Source organism: Oryzias latipes, chromosome 16 (genome assembly GCF_053564925.1).
Source record: "Oryzias latipes strain Hd-rR chromosome 16, Olatipes_Hd-rR_3.1".
In the NCBI taxonomy this organism is placed as follows: domain Eukaryota; kingdom Metazoa; phylum Chordata; class Actinopteri; order Beloniformes; family Adrianichthyidae; genus Oryzias; species Oryzias latipes.
In genome coordinates, this window is record NC_136252.1 from 33,611,335 (window position 1) to 33,623,624 (window position 12,290).

General features: G+C 36.9%; 1 protein-coding gene across 1 annotated transcript; it reads left to right on the plus strand.

Moving 5' to 3' along the window:
• Positions 1-600: 600 nt before the first annotated feature.
• efhb (EF-hand domain family, member B) lies at positions 601-10,616 on the plus strand. Its single transcript, XM_004078522.5, has 13 exons — positions 601-937; positions 1,124-1,183; positions 1,304-1,447; positions 5,799-5,976; positions 6,072-6,158; positions 6,290-6,419; positions 6,531-6,611; positions 6,708-6,775; positions 6,855-7,009; positions 7,192-7,399; positions 9,667-9,855; positions 9,942-10,123; positions 10,465-10,616. The coding sequence occupies exons 1-13, from the start codon at positions 869-871 to the stop codon at positions 10,609-10,611; spliced, it is 1,698 nt and encodes a 565-aa protein (XP_004078570.1). The 5' UTR covers positions 601-868; the 3' UTR covers positions 10,612-10,616.
• Positions 10,617-12,290: the final 1,674 nt, after the last annotated feature.

A 12,290-nucleotide genomic window follows, 5' to 3' on the forward strand; every position in this document is an offset into this window, starting at 1 on the left:
TTTTGCTGCACTGCTAACGTTAGGTTGGGGGTGTGAGGGGCTGTAAGCCGGCGGGAGAGTGTGTAAACAGATGGATGATGGGAAGGGAAAGACAAACATTCAGAAGCACATTTGTAATGAACTTTAGCCGCTCTGCTCATAGAAATACCATCTATTCTAAACAATCAAAAAAAACTTCAGATGCTGATATTTGTGGTTATGACAAAATAATCTTATTCCACATTATTCTTTTTTTTGTATGTGAAACTTTGTTTTTGCACAAAGATCGCTGGTTTTATGTGTCAATTCTAATTTTAATTTCAGACAAATATATTAATTTGTGTGAAAAAAGTAATCCATGCTAATTTTTTTTGTCTTTTTTTCTTGTTAAAAACAAACACAACAATTATTGCATTTTTAATCTAAGTGGAATAAAGAGAAACTGTTTAAAAAGTTTTATAGTTAAACGTTTTCCATCACATTTTTCATGTATTTAATTCATTCTCTGGTTATGGGAAACTTGATAATGAAAAGAAAAGAATAAAAAAAAACATGTTTTAAAATAATATTTTAAATAAAGTTTAAGTAAACTTTATTAATAACGTTTAAATAAACTTTATTAAATAAAAAATAGAGAAAATAAGAGAAGACGAGCCCTTACCAAAAAATGAATTAAAGACATAATCTTTCTGGTACAAGTTTACACGTTTAAATTTTTTTATTTTTATTTTATTTACCAAACTATCCGTTTGTTTGCGCTGTGTCGTCGGGTAACCCCCGTTGCTAAGCAACGGTGGTTAAAACAGGTGCTTTGAGGGCGTCATTAAAACTTTCAGATGGTCGATCCTCTGAAAGAATCGTCATAAGTTTTTTTTTCTTCAACGTGGAGATGAATTTCACTAACAGCTACTCCACTTATGAAGTGGCTGACTCCGCTTTTCACCGAAACATGCCGAGGGTGAGTTAAACTTAGATGAATTTAAGCTAACGCTACATTAGCCTAACGGTTAACTCTCATAAAACCCCGATATTTATAACGTTTTGTTAGTGGTTAAACAGACTAATAATAAAATGGAAGACAAGAAGGGAAAAAAATAATTAAGAGCCCCCCCCCCCTACAATTTAATATTGTTTTTATTGACAGGCAGGAAAACTGAAACCTAAAGGAGATCACGTGGCCAGCTGCCTACAAGAAAATTCAAGGGTAGGTTTATTCTGAAAGCACATTTGATAGGACTCCCCAGGTAAAAATGGTGCACACCTCTTTGCTATGCCTCTTAATAAAAAGGTGAACTTCACTGATGCTGAAATTGGTCTTTTTCAGTCCCCAACGCCCCCGGCTGTGAGGAGAGTCCGCAGCAGCATCCATCCTGGCCTGGGAGCTGTCAGAGTACACCGAGGGAAGGCCGGTGACCCAGATGTCGCCAGCAGCCTCATTCATGGCGTCTCCACCAAACCGTCTCCTTCTGTGAGTGATGCAGACGCAAAACAACTGACGTAAAAGAACGCTTAAACTCAAAAATGATCAAATGTAAGTTAAAAATAAAAGTAACACTAGTTTATATTAAAACATAGATGTGACATCACAAAACAAGTACAAGTCCAACACTGAGCACAGAGGAAAAAGAAACTTAGGGACAAACAACAATTTGTATAGTTATAACAGAAAGTCAAGCTTCCTACCGTTGTTCAAAGTTGCTTTTTATTTATTTTTTTTGAAATGTCTAAAACTGGAAAAACTGGCAAAACATATTTTTCCTTTTACTTTTATTGCAGCCTGTTTTTACTGCAGACTCTCGTGAGAATTTGATAGAGTGTGTCGTAGGTCATGTCTCATCATTTCAGTTGGGTTAAATCCAGGTTTTTATGTGCCAGTTTAAAACTCTTTACTACGGTTTTCCTTCATTCTTGTTCTGCCAAAGAGAAAAAGGTCATTTCCTGGTTGTGAACTTTCTCCTGAAGCACATTTTTTTCCTGATAGAATTCATGGTTATTATTCCCACATCATCACACTACCACCACCATGTTTGACTGCTCACTGCAAAAACAGTCCCCTAAAGAATAACTCATTCTTACCACATTGGCTGACTTTCTTTATATAAGACTTTTCTTACAATAAGAACTGTCCAATTTATAAATTCAAGAACAAATTTGCCAAATGTCCTTTGTTAACCACCGGTCTACAAAATGCTTGTAAAAAGAAAAGTAACCTCTATAAAAATATTCTTAAAACAGAGGACAAGAGAAACTGAACAAAGATATAAGTCATATAAAAATAAACTAACTGAAATAACACGTTACAGTAAAAAAGTGTACTTCAATAATCTACTGAATGAAAATAAATACAACGTAAAGCGAGTTTGGGAAATATTAAATAACATCATTAAAAATGGGACAAAAAAGTGAACTTATCCAGATTACTTTACAGATGAGAAGGGTCAAAGCTATGACATCAATGTAGCAGCAAATGGTCTCAATAACTATTTTGTAAACGTGGGTCCAGAGTTGCCAGCGGAAATTCCAAAATGCAAAACTAGCAAAGACAATAATCCACCCATCGAAAGGATCCCACACTCAATCTTTCTCTCTGATGTGAACAAAAATGAACTGATATCAATTGTGAATAATTTCAAGAGTAAAAACTCAAAAGATTGTGAGGATATAGATATGAAGGTGGTGAAAAAAGTCATTCATTCATCTTCTTAACCGTTTATTCCCTTTCGGGGTCACGGGGTTGCCGGAGCCTATCCCGGCCACTTGGGCGTAGGCAAGGGATACCCTGGACTGGTCGCCAGTCTGTCGCAGGGTGGAATATCCTCAATCACACATCCATTCACTCTCACACTCACACCTATGGACAATTTAGAGTTGCCAATCAACCTATGTAGCATGTTTTTGGACGGTGGGAGGAAGCCGGAGATCCCGGAGGAAACCCACGCATGCACGGGGAGAACATGCAAACTCCACACAGAAAAAAAGTCATCTATAGTTTATCTAAGCCTCTAACATCCTTATGTAACTTATCATTACGAACTGGGAGATTCCCAAACCAAATGAAAATAGCCAAAGTGATTCCCATCTATAAGAGTGGAGACAAACACCAATTTACAAACTATAGACCTGTTTCTCTTCTTCCACAATTCTCAAAAATTTTAGAAGAAGTATTCAATGATAAATTAGCTTTATTCATTGAAAAACATAACATTATAAATGAAAACCAATATGGTTTTAGAGAAAATAGATCTACCTCATTGGCTATCATTGATGCTGTGGAGGAAATCAAAAACGCTCTGGACAAAAATAAATATGCAGCTGGAGTTTTCATTGACTTAAAAAAAGAATTTGACACTCTCAATCGTGACATCCTACTTGACAAACTGGAAGTGTTTGGGATAAGAGGACTAGCGTTAACTTGGGTCAAAAGCTATTTAACGGGAAGAAAACAATTTGTGAAGATTGATGAAACACATACATACATCAGAAACCAAAGAGGTAAGTTGTGGTGTCCCACAAGGATCAATTCTGGGCCCGTTGCCATTCATTATTGACATAAATGATATATTCAATGTTTCAAAGCTTATGAAACTCATATTATTTGCTGATGACACAAACATATTCTATTCTACAGACAATCAGAGGGAACTTATCAAGGTGGTGAACACAGAGTTAAATAAAATAAAATTATGGATGGATTACAACAAATTATCTTTGAACCTAGATAAAACCAAGGTGATGTTTTTTGGAAACTTCAATGCAAATTAAGAGCTCTCAATTGAAATAAATAATGTCTTAATCAAAAGTGTTACAGAAATCAAATTCTTAGGGGTTTTTATCGACGACAAACTAACTTGGAAGCCTCACATCAGACACATACAAACTAAAGTCTCAAAAAGTATTTCAATCGTAAATAAATCTAAACATATATTAGGATACAACAGTAGATATTTATTGTACTGTTCTTTAATATTACCATATTTCACCTACTGTATAGAAATTTGGGGGAATAATTACAAGAGTTCACTACATCCTCTCTATTTTACTTCAAAAACGAGCCGTCAGAATTGTACATAAAGCCGGATATCTTGATCATACAATCTATTCTATCAATCAAGACTTCTAAAACTGTATGACCTTGTGGATTTTTACACTGCACAACTTTTATACAGAGCCAGTTGGAAATCGTTACCATTCAATATCCAAAGGGGATGTAGGAACTTCAAGATCAAACTGATAAGAACCACAAAGAAAAGTTTCTGTGTCGGTGTGTGGCACTAAACTTTGGAACGGGTTATGTAATGAGCTCAAAAAATGTTCAAATATTCAAGAAAATGTATAAAGAAACTCTTATTTCAGGATATGAAGATAAGAGGATTTAAGGATCAACAGGTGTTTGAATAATTCCAAATCCATGTGTGAACTTGATTGTGGTGAAATAATCAAAGATCCTTTAATTAAAACTAATGACTTTTACATTCTAATGTGCAATAATGATTACTTAAATGTTTGAATTACAATCAATAAGCTATTGATTTTATTTACTTGATCTGCAATGTGTAGCAATAATTACTAGTTTGATGTTATCATGTGTTCTAATGATAATCAATTATTATTAAATATCGGTATCGTTACCGTTTACTGAAATCATGAATGAATGTTTTCTGAAGATCATCAATCATTTCTAGGCACTGGATTTTGTTACTTGAAAAGAATCTATCTGATCAGAACCGTATATAAAACACTGTAAAACTATCAAATGAATGAACTCAGTAGGGGGGGGGGATTATATAAGCTTGCTTCTTCCCACTCCTTTTCAAGCAATAAATCAAACTCTACTTATACCTCAGTTAATTATCACTATATTCAATTAAGCATATATGATTTAAGTAAGATTTTTGTTTTGTTTTCTGTCTTTTTAATCTATGCATTTCATCATTTCTGTAATGAGTTTGATAAATATGTGTAAATTCTTTATTGCTTTGACTGCAATGCTTGAAATAAATCAATAAAATCAAAATCAAAAATCAAATAAGAAAACAAATCTGCTAATGGGGAATGAAAGAGTCTTACCAAGAATTCCTCATTTAAGAAAAATATTCTAGTCAATCGGGCTTGTTTTCTTAAATTAAGATTATTTTGCTGTTGAAAAAAACTTTATAAAATTGCTTTTCTTGTAAGATTGAAAAAAGACAAATTCTCTTGAAACAAGAGTCTTTTTACTTTCTTAAGATTCAGTTTTTGCTCTGATGTGATTTTTCTTCAGTTTGAGACGTTTGAAAATTCCTCTTGTGTTTCATCAGAACGTTAGTCCAGAGGTTTTGTGTACGATCCAGATGTTTCTGTGCGTCTTCCTCCTTGAACTGTCTCGTGGATCCGTGTTTGTTCAAAAGTCTCTTTCTGACTGTTGGATCATGAGCTCTGATCTTAGCCGAGTCCTTCTTTTGACCGTCTTCTGCTCCTCTGATGACCTCCTGGATGAGTTGTCCTTGTGTTCTTGTTGCTCTCTGGATCTTCACTGTTCCATGTTTCCTCCATGTTTGGGTCATGGATCTCCTTGTGACTTTGTTCCTCATCTGTTCTTGAATCTCTGTAGATGCAGAGTATATTTTTATTTATTTAGATCTTTTAGCTATTGCAGCTTTTCAAACTGCTTCCATCAAAGGTTTTTTTTGTTGTCGGCCGGTCTGTCAGTATGTTCAAAGAAACCTGAATAAGGTAAGAGAAATATTAAACTCACGAGATGACAAAAGTGCAACAAATATGGAAAAAAATATAAATACAAATTTAAAGATGCAAGTACAAATGATGTTTTTTTTTTTCAGGACCAGAGCTTGTTGAATCCTCCTCAAAAGACGCTCTTCCAAGAGAAGATGCTGGAGGTCAAGGAGTCTGTGTACGCTTCCAGAAGGAAAGCTCCGCTGGGTCGCTCACGAGACCAACCAGCTCAGCTTCCTTCCTGGTTTGACGGCACGACCATATTTGGTACAAAGACGGTTAAAGGTAAAGTAAAAAACATGCAGCTTTAAAATGTAGTCGAGTCAAAGTTTCAGTGACGAAAACAAAATATTTAACAGTTGTTTTGCTGAATGATGCAGGGCTGGATGTGCGTGAGATCATAAACCCTTCTAAAACCGCAGAGGAGATGGAGACGGACGTTAGAAGCCACAAGGACTATTTTGTTGGTAAGGAGTGACACTTTTGCTTCTGCAGCAGCACCAAGCAGGATGCTTAAGGATCCAGATTCCTCAGTCTGTTGGAGGAATGTCAGACTGCACTGAACCAAACCCAATTTCTTCACTTTGGTCCATTCCAGGAGGGCGACTCAATAGAAAATACGACTCCAGATGTTTCAGTGACGACTGCAGGTTTGGGATCCCGACGCCACATTTCAACGACGGGCGCATCGTTGGGAAAACCCTCAAATGGCTCGGAGAGACACAGAAGTGAGTCATAACATGACGAATGAAACAATGTGATGTTTGTTCTTCATTTGCTCTACTGACTTCATATGTTCAAGTCAGTCCTCTTCAATCTGATGGGATTATTTTGCACAGGTTTTATAATCCAAACCCCGTTTGGCAGAGATCTGGTACCAAGGAAAAACTGGCACTGGAGTTTGGAAAAGTTGAGAACATGTAAGGTTTTTTATTATTTATTTTTAGTTTTGACCTCCTTTGTGACCTGTTCTGTTAAATGTACGCAATATTTAAATTAATATCTTTTGCTTGCAGAAAACTAAATGCTCCACCGCTTCCAACCGATCACATTTTTGGAATCGTTGTGCCACCAGATTACACGGGTAGATCTGCTGATAAAAACAAAGACACATCCAAGAAAATAGTTGAAATATCTTCATGACGTAGCTCCTCCCTTCACAGGAGCTGGAGAAATAATCCACTGCGCAGAGCCGGGTCAGTACACCAGAGGTCGTGACAGCTGGAGTGGTCAGGTCCAAGCCCTGAGACACCACCTCAGGAATCTCAACTTCCAGAACTTTCCCTCTTTGATGAAGGCCTTCCAACATTATGACAAGGCAGGAGCAGGTTCAGCCTGATAGAACACCAGAAAAACCCTTTTTCACCTGTGTTCTTTAATGTTCTATTATCTAAAAGTAGAATGCAAAAAGGATAGACACCAGATTGATATCGTTTGTTAAAAATGTTGCTGTCCAAAAGTTAGTTATCTACATTTTTCTGTGAACCTGTAAATCACTAGAAAGGAAAGGAAATGATCGACAAGGACGACCTGAAGGCGGTCTTCCGTGAGTTCCAGCTGGATGTGAAGGAAGCGGTTGTGGATCAGCTCCTGGCCTACTGTGACGCAGACAAAGACGGACTTCTCAGCTTCACAGAGTTTGCTAACTTCCTCAACTGGAAGGACCTGATGCCCCTTCACAGCCAGAAGCTGCGCGGTCAGCGGAAAGGTCAGTGAGCCGCACGGCTTCTCACCGACCCAGGCTGGATGGAAGCAAACAGAAGTGTTTGCCCCTTTAAATGTGGGCAGAAGAGACGCATGTTAGGAAGCTGAAAAACAGGAAATATGGCTAAAAATGAGATGCGCCAAGTGCTAAAAATAATTATAATAATTATAATATTTGTTTTTAACTTAAAAATAAATAAAAACAAAATAGAGTTGATGGTATATGTTAATAGTGCTCACTTGGATTTTGTGAATTTTTAAATAAATGCAGATTTATTTAATTTATCTTTGGGTTTTTCTTTTCAGTACCAAGAAACTTCACAAAGAACAACAATTTACAAAAAAGTTGAATGTATACATAAATCATCAAAATACTTTCAATAGTAATTCTGTATAAATATTTACACATTTGTAAAGACCAATTATGCCATGGTAAACTAACTGGACAAAATCATAAAATATAAACTTTAGCCCCACCCCCTTCACTTGTTGCAATGGTTTGCTCCAAAGGCTCCCAAACACTGTTTTGTGACTCTGCAGCTTTTTACTCAGCTTTGCTGCCAAAAAAAGCAGGTAAACACGATTTAATTAATTTATTTGACTTTTATGAATAACCACATAATTGTTTTAATGCTATAAAGCATTCATTGTTTTCCTGTTTCTTTATTATAGTATCTTCCACCAGTATTTGCCGCTTAACTCCTTTTACAACTTTCAGCTATTTTAACCATTCAACTATTAAAATATTCAGCTTTTTCCAGCTGTGACTTTTGGTCTTTCAAATCCTTGAACCGTTTAAGATATTCCAGGAAGGATGTTTATTGCAGGTTTTTTTTTTTTTTTGTTGACACAGAAACACACAAATATACTTTTTCTCCAGAAAACATTCAAATATAGGACAGCGTCTCTAACTGTTGTCGTCTCATTTGGCTGCTCAAACGGGTCCAGCTGGAGTCTATGAAACCCTGGTGTTTGTGGATTAAATGGAAAAATTCAGGAAGGTTTCTCTTAGATTTCTATATGCTAACATAATATGTTAGATTCAATAAAACATTGTTTTGATGGTTCAAATATTCTGTTGGTTGAGATTCTTCTGACATTTTAGGATGTTTGTTTGCATGTTTGGAGTGACAGAACGGGATCGACAGGTAGTTCCTGAGTTTTTGCCCCGCAGCAACGATTTAGATATCTGTGGAGTCTGTGTCCTGTCATAGTCTACGTGTTCAGTTTTCTAGCTTGACGTCATGAAGACTTTGGCAGCTCGGACACAGATGTGCTGCCCTCATAGATGGTTTACAGGCTGGAAACAGAGCTTTAGCTTCCACTGGGCTTTAGTGTTGAACAGCCTGTCAGCTGTCAGCTGCCTGGATGATGGGAAGTGGACCGTACATGGCCTGCATAATAGTCTGAGTTAGAACCGGCACTGCTTCAATGAGCTAAATACCTGCATAACACGTTAAACAGTGCTGAGAAATGTTAGACCGGCAACAAAAATAAGCAAAAACATTCAGAAAAAGATCACGTTTTAAATGTTTGTTCAACCGAAAATGCATCTGAATTTTTCAAAAAAATTACAAAATAAATTCTAAATGCTTGTTAAGTTGGAAAAGTGCTGAAATCTGCTGTCAGGACCACAAGTGACGAGCTTTTCAGTATAAAATCTAGACGTTCTGAAAAAAGAAATCAAAAAGCACGTGAAGCTTGATCCTGTGACTACTGAAAGTTTGAATATTGATTATAGGTAAATGAATAAAACTTATATGGTTATGAAAGGCCAGAAAATTCACATCTAATCCTTTGGCTTTCAAAGTCGTTACAAAAACGGAATTGATAGCAGAAAGATTAAAGTATCTGAAAATAGATGCTAACAAGATAAAAGTATTTCTGTAACCTTTTCTGTTTGATGGTGGAATTCTGTTTATTAAGGGTTTTAGTAAGACTCCTGAACTCCTGCAGAACCCTCAGGTTTTGTTCATCCTCTGATTTCTCCTTCCACTTTTTGCACATAATCTCTTTGCACGGCTGAATTGTTTGTCTTTATGTTGCGTCTGCCTCACTAACCCGTTTTGACTTGTCTGTGTCCTTCTATTGCTTGTAATGTTTAGATGCTGTTTTGTTTTGTGGCCGCAGGAACTTAATTTTGCTCTGCAGTGCATCGTCCATGCTGTGCACGAATGACAAAGAATTCTGAGTCTGAATAAATCTTATGCAGGAGTCCTGCACGTTTTGCCTATTTTGAGAAAGCTTCTGTGTTGTTTTTCTCTTTCTTAGAACATCAGTCCTGCCCATCAGAACCAGCACAGCAGCTTCTCTTTCAGGCCTCGATCAAGCCTGAAGATCCGGAGCCAGTTAGACCCGGCAGCACCGAGAAGCCCATCAAAACACTGACAAGAACAAGCGCAGCTCCAGACCAGTTTATGACCTCCTCCTCTCTCACCGGGGCTGTCAGTCACACATCAAGTCAGTCCAGGGAGAATTTAAGTACCAAACTCTTTTCTTTTCGTTCTTTTTTTCCCTTCATTTTTGTGTGTTGTGCCTTTCCACAGATAGCCGCACATCCGGCGTCCCATCTGTTCGCTCCGATCTTCCAGCTCCACGCCTCAAGAGGATGGGCGACACCACAAACTACGGAGACTCGTCCACAGCAGCAGATCTTCTACATCCATCAGTTCACGCCCTCAGAGGAGTTCATGAGGAGCACTTCCTCTGTCCTCGCTCCAAGGAGGAGGTAAAGTCTCTCCTCTGGTTGAAGGATGCTCGTCTGTCTCTGAATGCTGGGATTTGAACGAAATTAATAAAGACTTCTCACATATATGTTGACATTTGTGGATCTGCCTCTGCTAATCCTTGGATTCAGATAATCTGCTCAGTCCTCTTTGATTATTGTGGTGAACTTTGACCTAATTAGACGGGTCTGCTCGTTGAGCTGTCTTTAGAAATTTCTAGGCACTTATATTTTTACATTACAACTCGTTCAGCATCTTGTTAGATTTTGTTTTCTGTGTATTGAAGCGAAGAAAGTGTGATTTAAAAACGACAGAAAAGTGTTTATTTTTGACCTTTTTTCAGATTTCAGAGATCTTCAGGAATGTTGGTGTGGACATTTCAGAGAAGACATTTGAGGAAGCCTGGACGCTGGCGTCCATGAAACGTCCAAACAGGGAGGTTTGTGTGGAGACTTTTCGTAACACACTAAAGGAAATAAAAGCAATGTAACGTCAGCGTATTTTCTCTTTATCGGATATTTCTCCATTTTTAAGTTTAATGAAAGCAAATGAAGTCAGAAATCCACAAAGAAAAACACATTTTCATAGAATAATCTCTAATTTGTCAGATGGATCTTTATGGGGAACGTCGCAGCCTGTTCCTGAATTAAGTGCCTTCAATGATAGGAGTTATGAATAAGTATGAGTGTCGAAGATCATAACTCTGGTATTTTTTTTATAACGTAAAGTTCATGACAATAAATTTACCTTGAATAATTACGTAAATCTTTAACTAAACATCATTTTTGTCTATTTTTGTTCTTGCATGTTGAAAATGGGGAGCATGGATGCATTTAGTTTTTGTTCTTGTCAAAAAATAAAATAAATATTTTTATTCAAACTTTTTTTTTTCTCATAAAGTTTCTGTTTATGGAAAGACAAAATCCTAATCTAGAAAACATTTAAAAAGATGAAATCCTCATCTCACTTTTCAGTAAAGCCTTACGCTGCAAATGATTCAGACATCCAACAGATGAGACACTCATTAAAGGACAAGAACCTTCCAGTATTGGGGGGCGGTGGCCTCCAACCTTTAATGTCAAACAGTATTTTCCCAGACCGGTCTGTACAGGCCTGAAGTTGGAGTCTGAATTTATTTTTGGCCTCCAGCTTTTCTTAACTTTTGAGAGTTAAGTTTATCTTCATCCTTTTATAAAACATCTGCAGCTGCTTTAAACTTTATTCATACACTAAATAGCATGTAGGAACCATTAAAATGTGATTCTAACCCATAACTGTCAAAGTGGAAGCTAAAACATCAAACGCCAACTTCATGACCATGAATAAAAAAAATTCAAAAGTTACTAAAACTGGTATTTTCTAAACATAATAATAAATGTGAATCCACAGCTTGAACAACTGTATTAGCAGCATCCTTGTAAGAATAAACAGATGGTTGCTTAATATTCTGCATTATTATTATGGTCTGTAGGAACAACTGTCACAAATAATCCACATGTGGAGTAAAGACTCTTGGTTTTTGTCTGTTAATTGCAGCTTTCTTTTATTTTGAAGTCAAGGTATATTCTTCTGTTTCCTCTCTGGCTCTGCCAAAAGAATATGCGATTGTTTTTTCTTAACTTTGCGCTTTGGGGGCTTTTAAGAAAGCAGTGGATGAATTTTCAACCCTGTGACAGAGCGACTGTCAAGAACGAGCCGGATGTGGTGGAGAGAATCTAATCGTTTTTCAAAATAAAACTTCCTTAGTCCCACTGCCATAAACTCCTCTTAGCAGAATCCACTTCTCTCTGTTTAAAACACTTATAGTCAAAAAGAAACTAAAAGGTTTTGACATTGGAGTAAAGAAATCCAGGAAGACGGGGGGGACGTGGTCACCTGACAGGTGTGTGCGACAGCTGGTAGGGTCGCACCTTCTGAGGAAAACATGTCGGGATTAAGGACTTCTATATTCTTCCATAGTAATAAATAAACACACGGAAGAATAAAAATATTTGATTTCAGCTTAACATTTTATCCAAATAGAAAAAAGCTAAAAATCCCTCCATTTTCAAACAACTAATCCCAGTAAATCCACAAGTAAATGTCACTTCCTTTCCTAGCTTTTCATCCTGTCCCTTTCTCCACAAGAGCTCACAACAGCCAGCAGCCGTCAGCCTTTCCTTTTTATCA

Excerpts from the sequence above, each read along its gene's own strand:
- efhb (XM_004078522.5), top strand. The coding sequence starts at position 869 with ATGAATTTCACTAACAGCTACTCCACTTATGAAGTGGCTGACTCCGCT. Across the intron at positions 5,977-6,071 it reads TGGTACAAAGACGGTTAAAG|GGCTGGATGTGCGTGAGATC; the intron begins GTAAAGTAAAAA and ends TGAATGATGCAG. Across the intron at positions 10,124-10,464 it reads GTCCTCGCTCCAAGGAGGAG|ATTTCAGAGATCTTCAGGAA; the intron begins GTAAAGTCTCTC and ends ACCTTTTTTCAG.